General features: G+C 49.5%; 1 protein-coding gene across 1 annotated transcript in view; it reads left to right on the forward strand.

The window, feature by feature from the left end:
* The window catches only part of LOC140427380 (uncharacterized), a 188,581-nt gene that overhangs the window by 74,032 nt on the left and 88,940 nt on the right, over nucleotides 1-25,609 (forward strand). The window contains exons 10-11 of the mRNA XM_072512926.1: nucleotides 14,211-14,298; nucleotides 15,857-15,967. Of these exons, the coding sequence (XP_072369027.1) occupies nucleotides 14,211-14,298; nucleotides 15,857-15,967 (199 nt within the window). The remainder of the gene's footprint in view (nucleotides 1-14,210; nucleotides 14,299-15,856; nucleotides 15,968-25,609) is intronic.

Genomic DNA, 25,609 nt, shown 5'->3' on the forward strand with positions numbered 1-25,609 from the left:
TCATGAGGTTTGGGTAGATCTCGGCAGGTGTACCAGGAGCTGGGAAGCCCATGGGAGGTTTCCACATGTATCTACCAGCTGGCCGCTCTCCCGTTCGGGCGGGATGCAGCTGGTAAATCGTGCTCTATATATTTACTGTGTCTAGTGATGAACTGGCGGATAAATAAAGTAAGTTTGCATTTCTGCATGTATCTCAGTAATGAGCTGCTGGTGGTATGCTGGTGGAACACAGCCTGTGATGGAACAGGATAGATTGCACAGCAACTTCCAGATTTTGGGGATGACATTTGTGCCTTCAGGCTCTGGAAGCTGCTGTCCTATTTACTCCATAACATCAGTGACAATTGTCAGCTTTTAAAGTCATAGAATCAAAGGAATCCTACAGCAAAGACTGAGGCCATTTGGCCGATCGAGTCTTCACCGACTCTCCAAAAGAGCACTCTATCCAGATCCACGTCCCCGTCCACACTGCCCTATCTCTGCAACTCCGTAACCTAATCTGCACATCCCTTGACATTAAGCGACAATTTAGCATAGCCAAACCAACTAAAGTGCACATGTGTGGACTGTGGGAGGAATCTGGAGATAACCCACGCAAACACGGGGAGAATGTGAAAACTCCACACAGTCACCCAAGGCCTGGAATCGAATCTGGGTCCCTGGCGTGGTGAGGCAGCAGTGCTAACCACTGTGTCACTGTTGCACCGCGCCGCAAATCTTTCTTTTAATGTAAAATCTGGGCTATTATTTTCTTCCCGATCTCCACCAAGCTGAAAATCATTGCCACAAGTTCACCTCTGAAATATCTGGAGCAGGATTCTCTATAAATGGTGCTATGTCCCCATACCGGCGAAAAATCCGGCGCCAATGACTCCAGCGTCAACGGCCCCCGAAAGTGAGGAATTCTCACCTTTCTAGAGGGCAAGGTTGCCGCCGGCGTCGTCCCCGCAGCTCCAGCCGGCGGTGAACGGCCAGCGCGTGTCCGCGTGGAACAGCCGGCATATTTCCGCGCATATGCTGGGTAACCCTTCTCCGCGCCGGCCCCCGGGCAATTTGGCGGAGCCCTACAGGGGCCCGACGCGGAGTAAAATAGGCTCACATGGAACCTGCCCACCTGCCGATCGGTAGGCCCCAATCGCGGGCCAGGCCACCGCCGGGGTCGGATCCCCCCACCCCACCCCTCCAGGACGGCCCCCGCACACTCACCTTGCAGGTCCCGCCGTGTGGGAGGTGAGTAATCCACGCCGGCGGGACTCGGCCAAACCCATCGGGGCCCAGAGAATCGCCGGGGGGGGGGGAGCCGTTGTCAATGGCCCCCGACCGGCGTGGCGGCGATCACGCTGACGCCCAAAAAATGGCGCCGCCGAATGGGGATGCCGGCTTTGGGGCGCGATTCTCGCGTCCCCCCGGGGATTCTCCGACCCGGCGCCGGGTTGGAGAACCCTGGCCCTGACCTTCAAAACTCAGATGATGATAGAGTGGTGCCAGGATTCGGTCACCTGTCGCTATAAAATCTAACTCTTTCAGCGAGCTTTTGATCACCTGGCCTAACATCTCCTTATATGGTTCAATGTCAAATCTTATTGGAGTAGGTCACTGTGAAAATGCCTTGGGATGATTTCCAATGTTAAATGTGCCATGTAAATGCACATTGTTATTTTTGTACTCCAGTGAGTTGGACTAATAACCCAAAGAACAGGAATTCAAATTCCATCATAAAAGAAATCTGGAAATAAAATGCAGGCATCCGTGAAAATGTCCATGAAACTGTTAGTTTAGCTTGTGGTAACTTAGCATGGGACACAGTGGTTAGCACTTTTGCCTTACAGCGCCAGAGATCAGTTTTGATTCCGGCCTTGGGTGACTGTCGGTGTGGAGTTTGCGCATTCTCCCTGTGTCTGCGTGCGTTTCCTCCTGGTGCTCTGGTTTCCTTCCACAGTCGAAAGGTGTGCGGGTTAGGTGAATTGGCCATGCTAAATTGCCCCTCAGTGTGCAGGTTAGGTGGGGTTATGGGGTTGCGAGAATGGGGTATTGGAGTGTGACTGGGTGCTGTTTCAGAGGCTTGGTGCAAACCTGATGGGTCAAATGGTGTCCTTCTACACTGTAGGAAATCAATGATTCTAAGAATAAAACCCCCAACTAGTTCTGTTTTTTGAGGACGGAAGCCTGAACTCCTTACCTCATCTGACTGAGTTGTGACTGTAGATCAATTGCACCGCTGACTCTTAAAGTGGCTTAACAAGTTCTCAGTTGAATAAAACTGCTTTGATCAAACATGAAGTAAGAAATAAGGACTTGTATTCATATGGCCTATTTCACAGCTTAAGATGTGCCAATGAGGTTCTTTTAAAGTTTAGTCGCGGTTGTCCAATCAACTTGTGCATACTGTAGAATCCAATGGAAGAGACACAGGAACTCACGGTAGGACGGAACGAACAACGGTTTATTAGGGTATACACAGTGGGAGCGTCTGAACGGTCACGCTGCACCTGAAAAGCAGCTCACCGAGGCATAGCGTGGCCAGTAGACGCCGAGAAACACTGCTACGGGATTTACCTGGCTTGCAACACCTCGCAAGATCACTTTTTGGCAAATCTGCATATTAAAGCGAGACAGCTAGTGCAGATTCCCCAGGTACCCGAGGTATTGGGATCTACCCCCTTCGCCTCGAAGACCATGGGCGAGCGCCTGAAGCAACCCTCGACCACCCCAAGCCCCAAAGGACTATGGGAGGGTCCTCGTGCACCACCCCCCCGTGCACCCCACCCCAACACCCATACAGGGCAGGGCACCCCCGGCCCAATTGCCACCGCGCAAATTATGCCAGACTGTCACCCTGGCAGTACCTGGCACTGCCAAGGTATCCAGGTGGCATTGCAAGCTGGCAGGGGCACTGCCAGGGTACAGGTTGGCACCATTTAAAAATGGCGTCCCGATCTCTTGCTACACTGAGGGGTTCCGGCGAGATGGGCTCCTTAGGGCACAAAACGGGGCTATGTGCGGCCTGGGCCGTGCGTTCCCCGCTGAGGCCCCCTATCTACCTGGGGTGCTGTTTTATAGCGTTGTGTTTCTCGGCGCGGCGGCTAACCATGCACGCTGTGGGACTTTGTTCCCATTTAGTTAAATCCTGCCCAATAAGTACAAAAGCAACAACTCCTCTCCCCAAAGGGTCCCAGGTGGGGGGTTTTATACTAAGACGTTCCCCCTTGTTTTTTTTCGAATTTACAATGCCCAATTCTTTTTTTCTTTTAGCAGGGAAATTTAACGTGGCCAATCCACCTACCCTGCACATCTTTGGGTTGTGGGGGCGAGACCCACGCAGACACGGGGTGAATGTGCAAACTCCAGATGGACAGTGACCCGGGGCCAGGATCAAACCTGGGTCCTCGGAGCCATCGGCAACAGTGCTAACCACTGCGCTATCGTGCCACTCTAATATTTCCCCTTATTAAGGGGGAAACCCCCCCCGCAATTCATACTCTGTGGTAAAGGCAGGAATCCTATAGAACATAGTCCTTGGCCTCCGAGGGGGTTGTAATACCTCTCCCTCCCCAAGTCCAGAAAAATGTCCATTCCAAGGCAGAGGCCCTCTCATTCATTTAGCTTGCAGACAATGGTTCGACTTCGAAGGGCAGGGCCCCGAGGTGTGCAACGCACTGGCGACCGCCGTTTTCGTGCGGAGCTTCGAGGCGGGAGTGGTGTTGCCAGTAAGGGCACCGGTGTTGAAGGCGGCTGGACGGCTATGTCAGGTGGGCCAGTGGCCATTTCAGAATTGGTGCCAGAGTTTACCAAGGAGGCGTCAGGAATCTAAGCCTCCTGGGCCTCGACGGGCAGAGGTGACGGTGATCGGTTGGGCGATCTGTGTAGTGCACCAGGGGGTGGTCTCGGCGGTGATGGAGACTACGGGTGGTCTCGGAGTGATTCATCCTGAGCCAGCTCTGGAGGTTCCTGCGTGCGGCGGTGGATATGTTCCAGGTGGCGGCTGGCTTTGTGCCTCTGTGCACAGACCGAATCGGAAACCGGACCAGTTGCCCTGAGTACCACCCCTGGGATCCAAGTGGCGCCGGCACTGAAATTCCAAATGTATACAGGCTCCGCTGGCTTGACATTGCACAGCTGTGTGCGCTGACCAGTGTCCATCTTGGAGTGGTCCTGTTGCTGATGGATCCCTGCACTTATGTCTGGGAGGACGAGGCTGAGGCGAGTCCTGAACCGACATCCCTTCAGCAACTTATCCGGTGCCACTCCCATGGTGGCATGAGAGCTTGTTTGGTAACTGAAAAGAAACTGGGCCAGCCGCTTTTCCTAAGATCCGGTGGTTAGCTTCTTCATATCCCGCTTGAAGGTTTGGACTGCCCGTTCGGCCTATCCATTTGAGGCCATTTGACACAGGGAGTCCGCATGTGTTGGATTCCGTTTGAGTCCATGAATGACTCGAACTCCCTGCTGGTGAACACGGCACCGTTATCAGACATCAATACTTTGGATTTTCAATGTGTACTGAACGTGTGCTGCAGTCTTCCACAGTTGCCTTCGTGGTCACAGTCTGCACCTCGTGGACCTCGTGTCACTTTGAGTGTGCGTCCACCATGACAAGGAACGTCGCCCCCTGGAATGGGCCGACAAAGTCTATGTGCACCTTGACCAAGGTTTTCCAGGTCACTCCCAAGGGTGCTTCGGAGCAGCAGGTGAGGCCTTCTGGTTCACCTGGCAAGGGCCGCACACTGGGCCACGCTCTCGATGTCCGAGTCTATGCCAGGCCACCAAACATAGCTGCGGGTGAGCATCTTCATTTTGGCTACCCCCAGGTGTCCATTTTGGAGATCTTGTAGTAAAAGCGCACATCCGCGTTCTGGGATGACCACCCGTGTCCCCTACAACAAAACGCCATCCTCCACGTTAAGCTCCAGGAGCATCGTAGTATAGGCCTGCAGGCCGACAGCAGGGTGCTGTGTTGGGCCCTGTACTGGACCATGGGATGTATCTGCTATAACTGCGGGTCCGCCTGGGTCTACTCTTTGAAGCGAACCGCCGTAACCGGCAAAACGTCCATGAAGTGGAGGGCCACTATTACTTCTGTGGCTGAGGCAGGGTCCGGCGGCCTCGTGGAGAGGGGCAGGTGGGATCTGTGTGCCTGGGTTGTGTTCCAGTGTATACGCGTACGCTGCTAGGAGTAAAGCCCACTGCTGGACCCTGGCGGTCGGCATTGGGGGAATCACCCAATCCTCTTTGAACTGACCTAGCAGAGGCTTGTGGTCTGTATAGACCATGAATGTGTGGCCGTAGACGGATTGGTGGAACTTCCTCACACCAATCACGATAGCCAGGCCTTCCTTTTCAATCTGGGCCTCGTTCCACTCGGTGTCGGTGAGTGTGCAAGATGCGCAAGCTGTCGGGAATCTGGTGTGCAAGAATGGCCCCAACACTGCAAGGGGAAGCGTGACACATTAGGAGAAGTGTTTTTTCTGGGTCAAAGTGAGCCAACAGCTTCTCGGATGACAACCGCCGCTTGACCTCTTGGAACATCTTCTGGTGTGGAGGGCCCAATTCCCACTGGTGTCTTTTCTTCAACAATTGGTGGAACGGGCTACGTAGTGTGGTTAAGTTGGGGATGAATTTCCCGTTGGAATTTATGGGTCCTAAGAAAGAGTGGAGCTCGGCCAAAACTTTAGGGTTGGGAACCTGTCTGATGGCCCACACTTTGTCTTCCACCAGTCGATGGCCGTGCCTGTCTACCCAATACCCCAAATAGGTGACTTTGGGGGCGTTATAAACACACTTCTCTCTGCGGAGGCAGAGACAGGCCTGCGCAAACCGCCAGAGGGCTTCGGCCAGGTTGTCCAAATGTTCCTAGTCTGAAGCCCCAGTGATGAGTACATTCCCCAGGTATACAGCCACCCTGGGTAGGCCCCGCAGGATGTTTTCCATCACAGGCTGATGAAACTACAAATGGCAGCCAGGTACAAGCCTCTGTGGGTGTTGAGTATGATGACACTCAGGGGGCCGGGATCTAGGTTCAGTTATATACACATGGCTCATATCAAGTTTTGTCAACGTTATTTCTCCCCTGAGCTTGGCGGCCAAGTCCGCGATGCGAAGGATCGGGTAATGATCGAGGCGAGAAACTCGGTTCACTGTCATCTTGTAGTCTCCACATGGATGCACGGACCCGGTTGGATTTTAAGACCTGAACCACCAGCGCAGTCCAATCAGCGAAGCGAACGTGGCAGATGATGCCCAAGCGCTCCATGTGATCCAACTCTGCAGCAACCTTGGGCGTAGTGCATATGGTACTGGGTGGGTGCGGAAATAACGGGGTTGTAAGTTTTCATCCACACTGATTTAGGCCACTGCACCTTTTCTCATGCCGAGAATGCTCGAGGCAATTTCCCCAGCACTCCTTCCAGGCCATGGGGGTACATGAGGCAAATGCATTGGCAATCCAATTTTAAATGGCACAGCCAGTCAGGGCCCAGTAAGCTGGGTCCTCCACCGCTGACTACCACCAAAGGCAAACATGCCAACTGGTCCCCATATGTCACGGCCACATGGGTGGTGCCCTCAATGGTAAAAGGCTTTCCTGTATACGTAGCCAACCGGGCATCTGTGTCCCGAATGTCCAATTTCTGGAGAGCGGCCTGGATCATGGTTAACATCTGGGGGCTGATTGCCCCTCCGGTGTCGAGTTCAATGTTAATGGAGTGTCCTTTCAACTTCAATGCAATCAGGTGGGTGTGACCCTGGGGGCTTCAATGCAATGCAACTGCTGGTATGCGTCCTCCTGACGCTCGACATAATATGCTTGGCCTCTAGGAGGGGGCGGTTATGCCTGGTGGGGTTGGCGGGGAAATGGTGCCTTCCAGTCTGGCGTCCCGGCCCTGGTCATGGCACCCAACCTGCTGCCTGTGCCACCATCATGGTGCTCTGCCTCAGGGGAGTCGTCTCGGTTGCTCCCAGGTGTGTCATGGCTACGACCTTGGTTCTTGCGGTCAGTCCTGCTTTACGGAGGTCGTGTCTGGTCAGCGGTCACTCTGGCAACTGAGGTTCAGGAATGCCATGCCCTGTGAATCTTGGACTCCGCGCTCTCCCGGGAAATGACGATGTCCGCCACCCATTGGTGGGTTAAATGGGTCTCCGTGAGGAGTTCCCTCTGGGTGTCGCTGTCTCGAAGTCCACAGATGAAACAGTCCCGTAATGATTCGGACATTGCAGCCCCAAACTCACATGAGATGGCAAGTGTCCACAAGCGTGCCAAAAAGTCGCCGTTGTATTCCCCTTGGGCCTGTGAGGCCGTGTGAAAATAGAACCGGTGTACCATTATTGGGGGCTGTGGGTTTAGATGTGCCTCGACCTGGGCTACCAATGCTACCAACTGATGAGCACATATGTGGGTCCCCTGACTGCGGTCAGTTGGATAACAGTTTGTCGCTCATGCCCAACAATTGCATTAGTCCGAAAAACATGCTGTACCCGCTCGACATACTGGATCTAGTCATTGATACCAGTATCAACGCTTTCCGATTTTCAGCATCTCTCCGTTCGGAGTGGAGGCCTCTCTCGGCCTAGACAAAGTGGGTTGGCGGTATATAGCACAATGGCTGCAGCAGATCCACTTCACCCTCGTCGCCAGTTTAGAATCCAACAGAAGAGACGCAGTAACACACACGATAGAATAGGAATGAACAAAGGTTCATTACGGTATACATAATATGTACAAAAGCAATAACTCTCCCCGAAGGGCCACCCTCCTCGACTGCACCCAGGTTGGGGTTTTTATACTGAAAGAGCCCCCTTGTTAAGGGGAAAACCCCACCTCCAATTACATGGGGAATTCATTCTCTGTGGTAAAAGTGTGAATCTTATACAATATAGTCTTTGGCTCCCGAGGGGGTCATAACACATGCAACAATTAAATAAATGACCAGATCATCTATTTCAGGCTCACCCCTATCTTTGCAGGACAACTGTGAAATAAATGTGTGCTCAATGTCAACATTTATTTGTGATGTGGAGATGCCAGCGTTAGACTGGGGTGAGCACAGTAAGAAGTCTCACAACACCAGGTTAAAGTCCAACAGGTTTGTTTCAAATCACTAGCTTTCGGAGCACTGCTCCTTCCTCAGGTGAATGAAGAGGTTGGTTCCAGAAACATTTATATAGACAAAGTCAAAGATGCAAGACGATACTTTGAATGCGAGCATTTGCAGGTAATTAAGTCTTTTCAGGCTTTGATCAATGCTTTATTCTGTTAAAGGAAATTTAATACAATAAAGTTGTTGTTACCTTACGATATGTGTTGCAGGATGTTTTTACATTGTTATCTTTTAATGCCTGCCTTTTGTTACTTTTCAAGGGAGGCTTCTCATCTACTTCCTTGTTTTTTTTCTTGCTGCTGGTGGTTTGTGAGAACCGTGTGTCTGCATTGCTCGGTCTTCCTTCATTTGGGTGACGGCAACCCAGTTTCACATTTGCTGCTTTTCCTTTATCTCTTCCTATCCCCACATCTGTCTAGAACATCGCTTGAATGTAAAGAACTGGTCGACTTAAAGGAACATTGTGCCTAGGAAGGTGACAAAGGTGAACGGTAAGGACATTTTCAGTCTTCTTTGCATTAAGACAAAGTCAGTAAATGATGAGTTTGCCTATTTTTATGCTGGGTAAATAATTCTGAATACTATGCACATTTTTGTCATGAATCAAGCTAAAAGAACAAAACTCTTATCTCTACGATCCAGAGCTGGAAGATATTTTATGCAACTCTTTAAAAAGAGTTAAACAATGTTCAAAAATAAAAGGAAGATAACTAGATTTCAGCTAATTGGCAATAGAACTACAATCGAGAGATTAGGCGCATTTATTAAACCTAGCAAGGTCTTCTGGTCTCGAGTGCACTGCCTGAAAGGGTGGTGGAAGCAGATTCAATAAGAACTTTCAAAAGGACTGCCGGTTGTGACCATGGAATAAGTGGTCACATACAGGGGCTGTTCCTGCTTAAAGTCACAGAAAAGGGCTCTTTTCACACAGATCCGGGTGGAATTTTGATGAACGGGCGTAGGTGAATGTTAGAGGAGTAGTTTGCCCCTGGAATGGTATGTCTCCTGATTGCCAGACCCGGCAGAAAACAGGGAGAAATTTGGCTGGAAAGTTGAAACAGTCTGGAGCTGCAGCAACAGCCTCTTCCAGCATGCAGGCGGGGGAGGGGCAAGCTGTAAGGCCCCAGATACAGGAACTGATGACTTTTATCATAGAATTTACAGTGCAGAAGGAGGCCATTCGGCCCATCGAGTCTGCACAGGCTCTTGGAAAGTGCACCCTACCCAAGGTCAACACCTCCACCCTATCCCCATAACCCAGTAACCCCACCCAACACTAAGGGCAATCTTGGACACTAAGGGCAATTTATCATGGCCAATCCACCTAACCTGCACATCTTTGGACTGTGGGAGAAAACCGGAGCACCCGGAGGAAACCCACGAGCACACGGGGAGGATGTGCAGACTCTGCACAATGCTACCGTGCTGCCCCTACAAAATCAAGGAGGAATTACATAAACAGAGAAAAGAAATGCATGAGGATCATGCAAAGGCCATTGAAGAAGCTGTGGCACCCCTGAAGAGTACTTTGGAACGATGGAGAGGTGTTTGGCGGTGCAGGGGTCACAGATTCGGGAGATTGAAGGAGTGACCTTGGACCACAGCGATCGTGTGGTGGCTCTGGAGGCGGAGGTGGGGCTCCTAGGAGACCTTTGTAAAACGCTGAGGGCAAAGGTGGAGGAGCAGGAGAATACCTCGAGAAGGCAGAACCTGCGAATAGTGGGCCTGCCTGAAGGAGTGGAAGGTGTGAGTGCCACGAGGTACGTCTCGAGGATGCTGGTGGGGCTGGTGGCAGAAGGGGTGCTGGATAAGGCACCTGAAGTGGACCGAGCGCATAGGTCTCTGAGGCAAAAGCCTAGAGCTGGGGAGCCGCCGCGGGCGGTGATGTGAGACTCCATAAATTTGTGGAGAAAGAGAAAATTCTACGGTGGGCCAGGGAGAAGCGTAGCTGCGACTGGAAGGGAAATATTGTCCGGATTTATCAGGACATCGGAGCGGAGTTGGCAAAACGGCGGGCAGTTTTCAACAAGGCCAAGGCGGTGCTGTACCAGCGGCAGATCAGGTTTTGGGTGCTCTACCTGGCGAAATTATGGGTGACGTTTGGAGGCCGGAAGTATTATTTCAAGATCCCAGAAACGGCCGAAGATTTCATTAAGGAGCATAAACTGGGGGAGAACTGAGTGGACAATGCTTGGGAACTGGGGTGCTGGCACGATGTAATGGTCGGGAGCACGTTTGAAGTGAGTGTAGGGATTGGGGGATTTGAGTCTTTTTTTGTGGGGGGGAGGGGGTTTTGTTCAATGTTGAGATTGCAAGGAGTTGTAGGGGTGAAAAGTTTATGTGGGGATGGATGTTCCCATCCCCCCTCCTGTTTTATGGGACTGTTTGTGTTTAACATCTGCTTGTTTGCTTTTGGAGAAGGCTGCCTGGAGTTCAGGAGAAGTCCTTGGGCGCAATTCTCCCATCGGGAGTCTAAGTGCCGACGCCGGAGTGAAAACCGGAGTGTTTCACTCCGGCGTCGGAGCCCGCTCCCAGCCCCCTATTCTCCTGTCCCCGGGGGGCTAGGAGCGGCGTCGCGTCATTTCCGCGCGCCGAGACTTGGCACCACGTAAAAGCGGCGTCGCGTAAATGACGTCTTCCCGAGGCCGCCCCGCAAGAAGATGTCAGATGGATCTTGCGTGACGGCGGAGGAAAGGAGGTCCTCCTTCAGAGAGGCCGGCCCACCGATCAGTGGGCACCGATCGCGGGCCAGACCCCATTTGAGGCCCTCCCCAGTGCAGGAACCCCCCCCCCCCACAGGCTGCCCACCCTGCATTCCTGCGCTGTTCCCGCCAGCAGCGACAAGGTGTGAACGGCGCCGGCGGGAAACCGTCGTATTGGGCAGGCCGCTCGGCCCATCCGGGCCGGAGAATCTCCCAGCGGCCAGCTGTGATTCTCGCCGCGCCGGTTGGGGGGGGGGGAAGAAGGGGAAGGGGAAAAGCGGGGGGGGGGGGGGGGGGGGGGGTTGCGACGTGGCAGGGAATGAGAGATGACATGGTCAAGGGCGAAGAAAGGGGCCATCTGGGAAGGGCTAGGTACAGAGTGGAATTAAAGGGGCAGGAGTTAAGTGGGGAAGATGACGGACGGTAGAGGGGATTGGAGGCGCAAGTCTCCGGTAAGGGTGGTAACGTGGAACGTCCGGGGACTGAATGGGCCGGTTAAAAGGTCGCGGGTGTTCGCGCACCTCAGGAGCTTGTAAGCAGGGGTGGTCATTTTGCAGGAGACACACCTCCGTGTGAAGGACCAGGTTACGTTAAGGAAGGGGTAGGTCGGGCAGGTTTTTCACTCGGGGTTTGATTCGAAATCGAGGGGTGTGGTGATTTTAATGAGCAAAAAAATGGGATTCGTGAGTGCGAAGGAGGTGAGGGATCCAGGTGGGAGATATGTGATTGTGAGTGGGGTATTGGAAGGGGCACCGGTAGTGTTGGTAAATGTGTTTGCTCCATATTGGGACGATGTGGGTTTTATGAGAGGATTGCTGGCAGCAATCCCGGATTTGGCCACGTGCCAGTTGATCATGGGAGGAGATTTTAACTGTGTCCTGGAGCCGAGGGTGGATAGATCGAGCCCCAGGTAGCTGGGTAGGTTACAAATGGCAAGGGAGCTGGGTGGGTTTATGGAGAGAATGGGTATGGTGGATCCATGGCACTTTCAGAACCCACGTCTATAAGGTGTATTCGAGGATTGATTACTTTGTAGTGAGTCGGGAGATTTTGGTTGGGGTGGAGGGGGCAGAGTATGTGGGGATAGTTATCTTGGACCATGCACCCCACTGGCTGGATATTCGGTTCAGTGACGAGAGCAGAGGCCAGGGTGGAGGTTTGACTCGGGGTTGCTGGTCGATGGAGGTTTTTTTGATAAGGTGCGGTTGGCGATTAGGGATTGTGTGGAGTTCAATCAGAATGGGGAGGTATCGGCGGGCATTCTTTGGGAATCACTGAAGGCAGTGGTCTGGGGAGAAAGTATCTTATTTAAGCTTCGTGCGAATAAGGAAAGGAGGGTGGAACATGATCGCCTAGTGAGCGAGATAGTGGAGGTGGACAGGGAATATTCGAGGGTGCCCACCGTGAAGGGATTGGCGAGGAGGAAAACATTGCAGGGGCAATTTGACAGGCTGGCAACGGGGAGGGCAGTAGGGCAACTGCGTAGGGGAAGAGGGGTGCAGTACGAGTATGGGGAGAAGGCGAGCCGCATGCTGGAGCACCAGCTGCGGAGGCAGGCTGCGTCCAGGAAAATATTGAAGATCCGGACTGGGGCTGAGGATGTGGTGTCAGAGCCAGGCAAGATAAATGAGGCATTTAGAGAGTATTACCAGGGACTTTATGAGGTAGACCCAGGAGGAGAGGAGGGGGAACTTGGGGCGGTTTCTGGACGAGCTGGAATTTCCCAAGGTGGAGGAAGCAAAGAGGCAGGCATTGGAGGAGCCCCTGGGGCTGAGGGAGGTGCTGGATAGTATCGGGGGTATGAAGTTGGGAAGGCCCCTGGGCTGGATGGGTACCCGGCAGAATTTTATAAGGAATTTTCAGCGGACCTGGCACCACATCTTTTGGGGGCGTTTAATGAAGCACTGGAGAAGGGGAGTTGCCGGAGACGATGAAGCAGCCAGTAATCACACTAATCCCAAAATGAGGGAAGGATCCGGTGGAATGTGGGTCGTATAGACCCATATCACTATTGAACATGGATGTGAAAGTATTGGCTAACTTGTTGGCGGGGAGGATGGAGGATTGTGTCCCGGGGGTGGTTGCAGAAGATCAAACAGGCTTCGTGAAGGGCAGGCAGCTCGCGAGTAATGTAAGACGGCTGTTGAATGTGGTGATGCGAGAATCATGGGTTTGAGCCAGGGGGGATGGATAGTGTATACAGGAGGTGGAGGGAAGTGGGGCTGGTCAAGGTGAGGGATTTGTATTTGGAGAAAGGGTTCGCCAGTCTGGAGGAGCTAAGGGAGAGGGTAGAGCTGCCGAGGGGTAGTGAGTTCAGGTATCTACAGGTTAGGGACTTTGCACGAAAGATCTGGAAGTGGTTCCCTCGATTGCCAGGATACTCCCTGCTGGAGCGACTGCTGCTTCCGGATGTGGAAGGGGAGGGAAGAATTGGGGATATATATAAGTGGATGGGGGAGCAGGGAGGCGAGCGGGTGGTGAAGATCAAGGAGAAATGGGAAGTGGAGTTGGGAATGGAGATCAATTGGGGAGTATGGAGTGAGGCACTACGAAGGGTAAACGGGACCTCCTCTTGTGCAAGGATGAGCCTGATACATTTGAGGTGGTGCACAGGGTGCATATGACTCGGGCGAGAATGAGTGGGTTCTTTCAGGGGGTAGCAGATGAGTGTGAGATGTGTGGGCGGGGGCCAGCGAATCATGCGCACATGTTTTGGGGTTGTGAAAAATTGGGAAGATTCTGGCGGGAGTGTCTGCGGTCTTAGCCAGGATAGTGGAGGAGGGAGTGGACCCGGAATCTTTGGTGGCGATATTTGGGGTTCCTGAGAAGCGATATTTGGGGTTCCTGAGAAGCCGGAGCTCATGGAGAGGAGGAAGGCCGATGTCATGGCCTTCGCCTCTCTGATTGCACGGCAACCAATTTTGCTTGAGTGGCGGTCGGCATCGCCACCAGTGGTAGCAGTGGTCGGGTGACCTGTACTTAGGGGGGGGGGCGGTGAAAAAGGAGGAAAACCTGTACAAACTGTATAGTTGCTTGTTGGGAAGAATGTTTCCCAGGGTGTTTATTTGCTGTAACCTACTTTGAAACAAGTTTGAATATAATGCCTTTTTAAAAAAACTTTCAAAAGAAGGAGGAAAGATTTCAGAGCTACAAATGAAAAGAGGGACTGATTGCTCCTTCAAAGAGCTTGCATACATCTGAATGGCTGAATATGCTGCAAGCCTGTATGATAGTCCATGTACAGCAGGCTTGGGTTTTCAGATAGAAAATGCTTTCAAAGAGAGGGTTTGAAAATCGGAGGCGGAATGGCAGTGTGGTGTTGGAAGGGCCTTGCTGGAGGGAGGCTTTAGTGCTTGTCAAGGTGAAGGATGCCAGGGCAGGTGAATGGAATACTTTTCCATTCTGCTGGCTGTAGTATGATGTCGCATCTGATCTTCACCAACTGCTTCAGGCTCCTTCATGTCACTGGTGCCAGTACTCTGGAAGCCCTGAAGCCCTGCAACGTAATGCACAGACTGTGTTGCTCACCAATTGGCAGTGTGACCCACACAGAGCCTCATGTGGTCAAGGCACTGGTGCAGGCATGCAATATGTGTATCAGTAGCGTGAATGTTGTCAGCAAGTAGTTTTGGCTAATTTGACACGATTTTCACAAATTCACTCTGCGCAAATCCGCTGAGCATTGTGCTATTCTTCCATTGGCATAAGGAACTCCCAGCAGCATTAATTAAAGGATCCTTTGCCCATCCTACTGCTGTGGTGCTTTTGGTTTACCTCTGCCGTGCCAATGTTTGTGGAAGTCCCGTGGCATTGTTCTTTTTAGATGTTATTAAGTGAGCAGCTGCATGCATTTCAAGAAGAGAACTGCACGGGTTTTGCGGGCTGTGGTTGCAGTGCCTCCGAGTCTGCCTCACAATTGGGAAATGGAGCTGAGGGAGCAGAGAGGTCAATCTTTGCAAAGGGAGAGAGGAGGAAGGGGGGTCTCCAGAAAACACTGCCCCCAACATGGGCATTTTGAAGGAACACTTCTCATATTTCCACCTCCCTCAGGGGCAATGTCAGTGGCAACTCAGATTCAACCAGGAGGTATTCACACCTCTTTTAACATGACCTGGAGTCTCAAACCAGTACAAGGTCAAACTTGGTGCAGGCGACATCTCCCTGTACATTATCATTGTTCCATCCGGGAGGCAACAGAGGCCACCTATATAAGGAGATGTAAATCGTTGTTCCCTCCCTCAGCAGGGTGAGATGGTTTTGCCAGGATTGTGGAATTCTCAATGGTGCACCATCGACTGCAGGCAAGTAATTCTCTGCCCATCACCCCTCCCCACCCCCTTCCAATGTCAACACGGAGGGGCATATGAACCTTAAGGGCTAACATTCCATTGATGCCTAACTGATGTGCGACCAGGCACAGTACGTCATATCGGTGATTGCAAACTCCTGGCAACAGCCACAATGCTTCCATCCTCATGCAGAGTAACCACAGAGTGTGGTTACTCTGGAAATGAGGGATACGTAGATAGTCCGAACTGATGGCCACCCTCCACCATGCAACCACACAAAACAACGGATGTATAAAAAGAGCCATGGATTTACTTTTTATCAATATCTTTATCCAGCAATGATGTGGAGATACTGGCGTTGGACTGGGGTGGGCACAGTAAGACGTCTTACAACACCATGTTAACGTCCAACAGGTTTGTTTCGAATCACTAGTTTTCGGAGCACAGCACCTTCCTCAGGTGGGTGCCTGGTGAAGGAGCTGCGCTCCGAGAGCTAGTGATTCGAAACAAACCTGTTGGACGTTAACCTGGTGTTGTAAGACGTCTTACTTTATCCAACAACAGATCCAATAATACAAACAAACCCCGTGTATATTCCCTTTTTGTGCTTGTATTGTGGCCTTGGAGAACACCTTCCTGTAGCTGTGTGCCGGTATCAGACTGCACCACTTCTGACACGTGTGGCCGTTCGGGCAACATTCATTGCTAAGCCTGATTTAAATCATCACTTTGTTCACTCTGGTCTATTGTCTATTGTGCAGGTATCAATGAGTCTGCTTGTCCTCAGCTGCTTTGTGTACATGTACCATCGAGGGTGAGACTTTCAGAATGAATGCATCACACAGGATCCTGGTACTAACCCTAACTGTGTGTCTCATCCAGGGTGAGTATCCAATTCAACAAATCACTGTGTCTAAACTCGAATGTTTCACTTCCCTTTCTTCTCAGTTCTTTTCCTCTCTTTTCTCTGATATGCCTTTTAACTACATGATAATTTGTCATGCAAATTATCCTGCCTAGCCCAGATAGGGAACTGTTTATATTGTTGAGGTGTAACAAACACGGCTTAGAGATGTTTTTCAAAAAGTTGTGAATTTCTTTTTACTTTTCTTTCGATGTATTTTTCTCTCTTTGCCCATTTCTTTTCCTCTGAATTTATTTCTCCGTCCATACCAGGGCCTGGTTTCTCCCATGCCATAGCCACGTGTTTCTCAGCAGCCGTCGATCGCTGGCGATGGGATTCTTTCTTCCTGCCGCTTTTCAATGAGATTTCCCATTGAGGCCACCCCACACTGCCGGGGAACCTGTGAGCAGGGGTGCACTGCCAGCGGGAACTAGTAAATCCCAACGAACGGAGAACTCCAGCCCTGACCTCCATTGTTGCATTTTCTTTCTCAACCCGCAAAGCTTCACTGGTTAAGGAGCAAGACTGTTGGTCCTATTGCAGTCATTAATGTCCCGTTATCAGTTCACACTTCCAGAAACTTATAACCGAAAACCTCACACTGAAGGGTGCTGCAAGTGTTGAACTAATCTGTCAGGTGTCTCACTGAAGTCTGACTTTGTCTAGTATGTTGCGTAAGCAGGAGCAGGAATTTACAAAGGGACATTGGCAGACTAAGTGATTGAGCAAGGTTATTGTCGTGTTGGGAGTTCTGATGCACAAATGATCCAACACGGCTGTAGATGGTAGAACTCTGTTTTATTGTCTAATCAACGGTAACAACTAACTACTGGCTTGGGTACGTGCTTCACCAGCTAACCTGTGGACCCAGCCCTATCACTATCTTAGTGAGGCACTCAGCACATGGTCTATGTCTGAGTGGCGCGCTGTGAGCGCTGTGCTCTGAGCTTTCTCCTGGTAGAATGAGCAGGAACTGTGGTGTTCCCTGTTTTATAGTGCGTGTGCTCTCACTGGTGATTGGCTGCGATGTTATGTGTGTGCTGGTTGGTCCAACTGCCTGTCCATCAGTGTGTGTGTAATTGCACCATGATATGCTGATGTGGATATCATGACAGCTATGACAAATGGAGTTCAGTATGGGGGAGCGTGAAGCCATCCACTTTGGATTTGACAAAGGCAAAACTGAATATTTTCTCAAATGGTGCACCCTTGACAGAGCAACGGGATTCAAGCACAAATCTAAAAAGGTGGCGGACAGGGACAAAAGTACTCAAAAAGACTCATAATAGTTTGCCCATATCTCAAGCAAGTTGAAAATAAAAGTGAAAATTGGTCCTTCAGTTGTACAGGATCTTTAGTCAGACCCCATCTGGAGCACTGGGTTTAGTTCTTGGCACCATACCTCAGGATGGAGTCGTTAGCCTCGGAGGAGTTGCTGCGCAGATTTGGCAGAATTATACGGTACCTAAAATGTTCGGTTCATGAGACCAAGCTGCATAAACGTGCACAGGGATTTGCTACCAACGGAATTATCCCATCCCATTGAAAGCCACAGCAGGGCCAGAATGCCCAGCTTTGCACTCCCTCAATGGCTGAAGGTTGAGGGTGAACTGATTGAAGTGTTTAAAATCCTAAAGGGATTTGATAAGGAAGCTATTTCCCAATGTTTCTCCAGAACAAAAAGGAACAATCTTTGCACCCTTCATTAGCAGACAGGAAGCAGCCGCACACATGGCATTATGTAAAGAGTACGTGGTCCATGGTGTTTGATTATAATGCTGCGTAAAATTTAGCACCAACTTTTTACTTTAGATTTAACATTGCCTCCATCGAATATATTGGAAGCAATTAGGAAACATTTCACTCCTCCATCTGTTAGCAGTGGTGTTTTTTTTTCAATTTAGAGTACCCAATTCATTTTTTCCAAATAAGGGGCAATTTAACGTGACCAATCCACCTACCCTGCACATCTTTTGGGTTGTGGGGGCGAAACCCACGCAAACACGGGGAGAATGTGCAAACTCCACATGGACAGTGACCCAGAGCCGGGATCGAACCTGGGACCTTGGTGCCGTGAGGCAGCAGTGCTTTCCACTGCGCCACCGTGCTGCCCCTTGTCAGCAGTGTTATTAACCAACCTTACAGAAATTAACTTTGAGCAATCTATTTTTTCCTAAGTATGTCTATCTATAACACAGTAAAAGCTGTGCTTCGAGCACACGTTTTCTTTTTGTGCAGCTTCACTACTCATGCCGCAAATCTGTGTGATTTTTTTTGTGAAATGTAAGTATCCATTTAGATCATGTAGGTTCTCCCCAGAAATTAAATTAAATTGACTGGGGTATGGGCATTGACATATTGGAGTAGAAAAAGGGAATAAGGTACAAAAGGTGAGAGTGCTGAATAGTTTGGAAGGAGCTAGTACGATATTAGATACAAAGAGACTAGGAAGAGCCCACAGAATAAAAACGTGGGCGTAGAATTTATGTACATATTAAGGCACAAAGTATGGTAAATAAATTTGGTGAGCTACAAGCTCAAGTTGTGTGGGAACTCAAAGAAGTACCAATATCCAAAAATTAAAAGTGGTGAGGACTGTGTTAAACTGGTGGATATCCACTTGTTAGGTGAATTGGACATTCCGAATGCTCTCTCAGTGTACCCAAACAGGCGGCGGAGAGTGGCGACTAGGGGATTTTCACAGCAACTTAATTGCAGTGTTACTGTAAGCCTACTTGTGATAATAAAGATTATTATTATTCTTTATTAAATTGGCTAACAGGAAACTTCTGATTATTCACAACAATTTCATTGTGATACAATAGTTCAGCACAAACATAGGTTTCTACTCTCCTTTCTGGATCCTCTCTCTGTCCAGAAGCCTCTCACTCCTGGGAAAAACCCAGCTCTTAAATACACGCTTCATTGAACATCACCTGCTCTCAATCCACTGTAAAGCTCGTCCTAGTTTAGTCTAAAAGGGACCTGCATTTCTAACATTGACAGACTGGACACTTAATATTCAAGGATACCAACATCCAGAAATGATAGGGAAGGAAAAAATGGAGTTGAGATGGCAGTAATGCTTAGGGAAAATATTGTTGCATTGGAAAGGCAGGGGGTGCGATTCTCCCAAAAGTCTCCTGGAGAGTGCATGTAGTCGCCTGTTTTCCGGCGACTCATGTTGAATAAGGGGCCTGAACAGGAAACGCGCCGCCGAGGCCGACATAGCCCCATTTTGTACAATGGAGAGCTCTGCTTGTCGGAACTCCCCATTGTAGCGAGAGATCGGGACACCAGGTTTAAATGGTGCCCGGATCTCCGAGGCCCCCAAAACAATCCCCGACCTACCACCCCAGCCCGAACACACTACGGGAGGGTCTCTAGCCCCCACCCCCACATCCCCCAACACCCACATCCGGCAACCCCGGCCCAATTTTGCACACGCAAAAAATGCCAGCTTGGAACCTTTTCAGTGCCAACCTGGCACTCTGGCAGTGCCTATGCCAGGTGGCAGTGCCACCTGGGAACCTTGGCACTGACAGACTGGCACCCACTTAGCACTGCTAAGATGCCAAGCTGGCACTGCCAGGGTACTCAGGTGCAACAGCAGTGTCAGGGCACCACCCTTACCAAAGGGCATGCAGCTGGGGGCCTCCAATCCCCTGGGAGACCCCCATGAGTGCCCTTTCATCTGGTCAGTTCCGTTTATGGGGACAAGTGCTGAACGGCGCAAACCCGAGGTCTCTGAGACAAAAAGGTTGAATCCCAAAGCCTCAGGTACCTCGGGAATCTGCACATTGAAGTAAGGCTTATTATCGTGCTCTAATATGCAGATATGCCAAAAAGTGATCCTGCGTATTGTGGACGGCATTCCCCTCGCAACGTCTCGCGAGAATTGCATTGGATCTCGCGAGGCATGGTGAATGGGTAGATCCCGGCTTTCAAAGGCCATGCTGCGCCTAGGCGAACTGATTTTAGGGTGCAGCGTGGCCATTGGATGGCACCAGGATGTGTTTAAGGGGGCAAGGGTAGATTTCATTTGCTTAGAATTGAAAAGGAAGGTGATATTTTGCATACCTTCAATACTTAGAGAGAGTGAGGCAAATCTGCAGGAAAGTCACAGAGATGTACAAGGACTATAGAGTGATGATATTGGGGACTCTAATGGGATTTTACCCAAATATCAACTGGGATTATGTTAGAGTAAAGGGAAAGGGGTAGGAATTTCCGAATGGCTTCCTTCTGTACTGAAATGATTCCATGACACTGTGCATTACCAGGTACAATGCTGCTTTGCATTATCTGTTCACGCCTGAGCAATAAAATGAGATAGCTTTCAATATTATCGCTAAAATGGAACTGCTAGGGCAGCACAGACCCTTCAAGCCTTTTTATTTCCTGTTATATTCTCTGGAGAGTGGAGGTGAATTGCTCACTCTGCAGGTTGTTGTGATCCGGAATGCACTACCCACAAGTGCAGTGGAAGCACATTCAGTAAGTGACATTTAAAAGGGACCAGGGAACTGTGGCAAATTATATAGCTCTTTCAAAGAAGTTGTGTTGGACCAAATGGCCTCCTTCAGTGCTCTGTGATTTTATCTTTGGTGGTAAATTGCCAGATTGTACGTCTAGGGAGTCTAATTTTAATTTTGACTTAATTTAAATGCAATTTTCTCTTTTTGTGACATCGATTTACATCTCTTTCATACTTCCTATTTTTCTTGCATGCAGTTGTTATCAGAATGAACACACATGGCCACCCCATCATTTCCTCCCTCGGATTTATGACCTGCCGTTATTAGGGGTTTACCTATGCTCTTCACTCTTGCCTTCTTGAGCACTTTGCTGGTCTTTTCATTTCTCGCCAACAACAATCTAATGGAGTATCCCGAGGTTCACAAGAGCAATAAAACAAAATTTGACACTTAGCCATGTGAGGAGTTGTTAATCCCATGACTGAAAGCTTGGTTAAAGAGGCAAGGAGTGCCTTAAATGAAGAATGCAAGGTAGACAGGCGGAGAGCCGAGGAGAGCAGCGGATGAGGGGTCTCCAGAGATTGGGGCCTAAACTGATGACGCAGCTGCTAATGGTAGGAGTGATCACAATCGGGTTTACGCAAGATGTCAGAAGGAGGAGAGGGAAGTGATCTTATGAGGTCTGTACGAAATTACAGAGATAGAACATAGAACATAGAACGATACAGCGCAGTACAGGCCCTTCGGCCCACGATGTTACACCGAAACAAAAGCCATCTAACCTACACTATGTCATTATCATCCATATGTTTATCCAATAAACTTTTAAATGCCCTCAATGTTGGCGAGTTCACTACTGTTGCAGGGAGGGCATTCCACGGCCTCACTACTCTTTGCATAAAGAACCTACCTCTGACCTCTGTCCTATATCTATTACCCCTCAGTTTAAAGCTATGTCCCCTCGTGCCAGCCATTTCCATCCGCGGGAGAAGGCTCTCACTGTCCACCCTATCTAACCCCCTGATCATTTTATATGCCTGTGGTGATACACCACTGTACCTCCCTACCATTGTACATAGTATATAATAGTTGTGCGTAACGTGGCCCTGTAATGCTGTGTATTGTACTGTAACTCTGCAGAGGTTCGGTCACTGGTAGGTAACCCGACCTGGCCACGGAGAGCTCCGCCTTAGCCACTCCCCCGGGAGTCAGTATAAGAACCTCTTCTGGGACAGGCCCCATTCTGTCTGGGATCGTCTGTGTCGGGTAAGCCTCCCATGTAGTATATTAAAGCCTGAGTTAAAGTCTCACATGTCTTTGTGGTTCTTGATGCTTAGCGCATCAATTTAATATACTACAGTTATAATGGAGGCTGCTCTGAAACCCGACAAGCTCTTAACCTTCTTCTCTCCAACGAAAACAACCTCAAGTCCATCAGCCTTTCCTCATAAGATTTTCCCTCCATACCAGGCAACATCCTGGTAAATCTCCTCTGCACCCGCTCCAAAGCCTCCACGTCCTTCCTATAATGCGGTGACCAGAACTGTACGCAATACTCCAAATGTGGCCGTACCAGGGTTTTGTACAGCTGCAACATGACCTCCTGACTTCGGAACTCAATCCCTCTACCAATAAAGGCCAACACTCCATAGGCCTTCTTCACAACCCTATCAACCTGGGTGGCAACTTTCAGGGATCTATGTACATGGATAAGGAGGACCGAGGGATTTGGAAACAAGGATGTGAGTTTTGAAATTTTAAACAGCAAAGGTTGAGTTGATGCTGCTTCCTTGATTCAATTTAATCTATTGTCCTCACCTGGTCTGGCCTACATGTGGCTCTAGACCCACAGTAATGTGTTTGACACTTAACTTCCCTCTCAAGGGCAATAGATTCTGGCACAGCCTGTGACACCCACGTCCCATGAACGAATAAAAGAAAATGTAAAGAGGAATGAAATGGTCCATAGTCTTAATTTCACTTTAAATAAAGTAAATGGATCTACTCGGACCTGGTGAATTTCAAAATGCTTGAAATGTGTCCACAATATGTATGAGTGTATTTTAGAAATGTAACATTCAATTTGAGGGTGATGGAAATACATTAAAACAGTGCTGCGGGGAGAATGGCAGCAGGTTGCGGCAGAAGGAAGCTAACATTGAACATCTGCTTCAACTGCCTAAAATAGCTCAGCCACTTATTAAGAGTTGAATGGCTCCTTTTGGGTCATGTAGATTTCATTTGTCAGACACTGAGCGGCTGAGTAAGGCCCCAAAATGGTGGGCAGAAAGCACACGTACACGTCTGATGCACATCGTATTAGGGAAGAAACAGACATTATGGGCATGATTTAATGGCCTCATTGCGCCCGACTTGGTGTCGGGACAAGGTCGTTGAATCTCGCGAAAAGCAGAATTTCATGAAATCTCATGAGATGTCGCGATCTGGATCTCGCACTCACTGGGTGAGATCCAGAACTACATATTTAAGTGAGCCATTAGACCCATTTAAATATGCCTGCGTCGTATTCTCCAGGGATCTGGGAACTAACGGCCTCCCAAGCGATGCCTCGACACATACGCGAACCAGGCATAATGGTACCTGTGGGCATCTTCAAGGCCCTTGGAGACCCCCGGATTGTCGGACTCTGGGCAGGGTGGTACCCAGGAACTCCCGCTGGCATGCAGGCATCTTGGCATTGCCAGGGTGCTTGGGTGGCACTGCTGGGCAGGCAGGGGCATGGCCAGAGTGCCAGACTGGCAGTAGCAAGGTGCCAGGTTGCCCATGCCAGGGATCAGGCCCGGGGTGCCTTACCCATTAGAGATGGAATGAGGGGGTGCTTGTGGACCCCGGAAGAGGTATGTTGGGTGCAGTGGTCGAGTCTGGAGGTCACATTAGGGATACTGATGGGGGTGGAAAGATTTGGTTTGCCTTTAAAAATAGCGCCCCGATCTGCGAATGCTCTTCCTGCACTGGTGAGCTGAACACGTCAGTGCAGGGAGTGATGTAAGTGCGGTCTCGACAGGGCGTACCCGCCGAGGTCAAAAAAACCTGGCAATTTACCATTGAACAGCGTGGTGTTTCTCGATGCTACAGCTGCCGAGAGACACCCCTCTAAACGCACCCAAGAGCAGTCTCTGATTTTTTTTCCCATTAACTCGCGCCCTATTCAATTTGCATATGCAGATAAATGGCTTAACATTTGCTGAAAGTCCACACTCTGACATTTTTGCCCTGAGATAGCGCATGCTATTGTGGGTTCCATAGAAATCATAGAATCCCTACAGTGCAGAAGGAGGACATTCATCCCACCGAGCCTGCACCAACCCTCTGAAAGAGCACTCTACCTCGGCCCATTTCCCCCTCTCTATCCCCGTAACCCCACCTCACCTGCACATCTTTGGACACTAAGGAACAATTTAGCATGGCCACTCCACCTAACCTGCACATCTTTGGACTATGGGAGGAAACCAGAGCACCCGAAGGAAACCCATACATACATGGGGAGAACGTGCAAGCTCCACACCGACAGTCACCCAAGGCTGGAATTGAACTCAGATCATTTAGCACTGTGAGGCAGCAGTGCTAACCACTGAGCCACTGCGCTGCTCTCAGAGAAACCATTCCATGGATTTGCCTTCCAAACAAGGTCAGTAACTTACTTGAATGTGGTTCTGGGCGGAGTATAGGGTGCCGCTGACTACAAATTTTACAATGAATTAAATTTACATGTAATTTTGTATAAACCACATTGACATTCATCAAAATCTAAATTCCTGTTTGGAAATTTAAATACATTGAACATGCTCAGTTCTCACTCATTGCATTATCAATGTTTATTTCCATAATATTTGCCTGTCGTCTTGCTGCTGAGACCAGTTTATTGTTTTCTTCAACTAATCATAAGAACATACGAACAATGACTGATATTGAAAGGAAAATTAAATGAAAATCTCTTATTGTCACAAATAGGCTTCAAATGAAGTTACTGTGAAAAGCCCCGAGTCGCCACATTCCGACGACTGTTCAGGGAGGCTGGTGCGGCAATTGAAGCCGCGCTGCTGGCCTGCCTTGGCCTGCTTTAAAAGCCAGCTATTTAGCCCTGTGATAAACCAGCCCCTAATATTGAGCAAGATCCCATTTCCACCAATTCATTGTGAGGGTTGTTGTTTCCAGCTAGAACTGACACATGGCGCTTCGCAAATGCCAGTGGGACTGGAGGGCAAATAAATCAGCCTCGCCGTTTACATTCAAAAATGACAAACAGGAAAAGATGCTCTCCAACCTCTTCCCCACAACTGTAATTGCTGCACAATATATACACTTTCCACCCCATCCTGGAAGAGGCGAAGAAACAGACTAATAATGCTTGTCAAGATTAGAGAATTGTACTTGTTCTCCTTGGAGCAGAGAAGATTAAGAGAGACCCTTATTGAGGTGTTGGCATAGGAGTAGCCCTTGAAGAAATATTTTTGTCTTATCACATGGCTTTAGTGATGTCATTGTGTGGGTGGAGCTGGGCTGTGGCTCTGGGAGTTGGTTTTACTTTCGCTTTGAGTTTGAACTGGTTTTGTTCTGCACAGGTTGAAAGGAGGTTTTTTCTCCATCTGCATTTTAAAAGCTGTTTCCAGACTGCTTGATAACTTGAAAATAAATAACTGTTTTCTGGAAGAAATCCAAACCTGCTGTTTTGGAAAGAAATTAGGAGCATCCATACCAGGTCTTGAGTGCAATGTGCTGGGCCACACCTTTGAAAAGGGTTTTCCGGTTTATGGGATCTTGTTATTAAATTTGAACAGGTGAAGGGGGAATTTCAAAAATATATATTTCTTTATTCTCCTCCTTTTTCACATTTTCTCCCAGATTTACAGCCACCAACAATAATCAGTAACAAATATGTCAATCCCCATACTAATAACAACGATCCCATCTTTCCACCAAACCCAAAACATTCGCCCACATGTTCACATAAATAAATGACAAAAAAGGAATCAGGAATCACCCATAGCCACCATTTACACCCATTGCCCCCCTCCCCCAACCCTCCCACCCATCCCCCAACTAATGTTCGATGTTATCCAGTTCTTGAAAGCGCATAATGAATAATGCCCATGAATTGTAGAACCCTTCTATCCTTCCCCTC

The sequence above is a fragment of the Scyliorhinus torazame genome, chromosome 7 (genome assembly GCF_047496885.1).
Source record: "Scyliorhinus torazame isolate Kashiwa2021f chromosome 7, sScyTor2.1, whole genome shotgun sequence".
NCBI classification, from domain to species: Eukaryota; Metazoa; Chordata; class Chondrichthyes; order Carcharhiniformes; family Scyliorhinidae; genus Scyliorhinus; species Scyliorhinus torazame.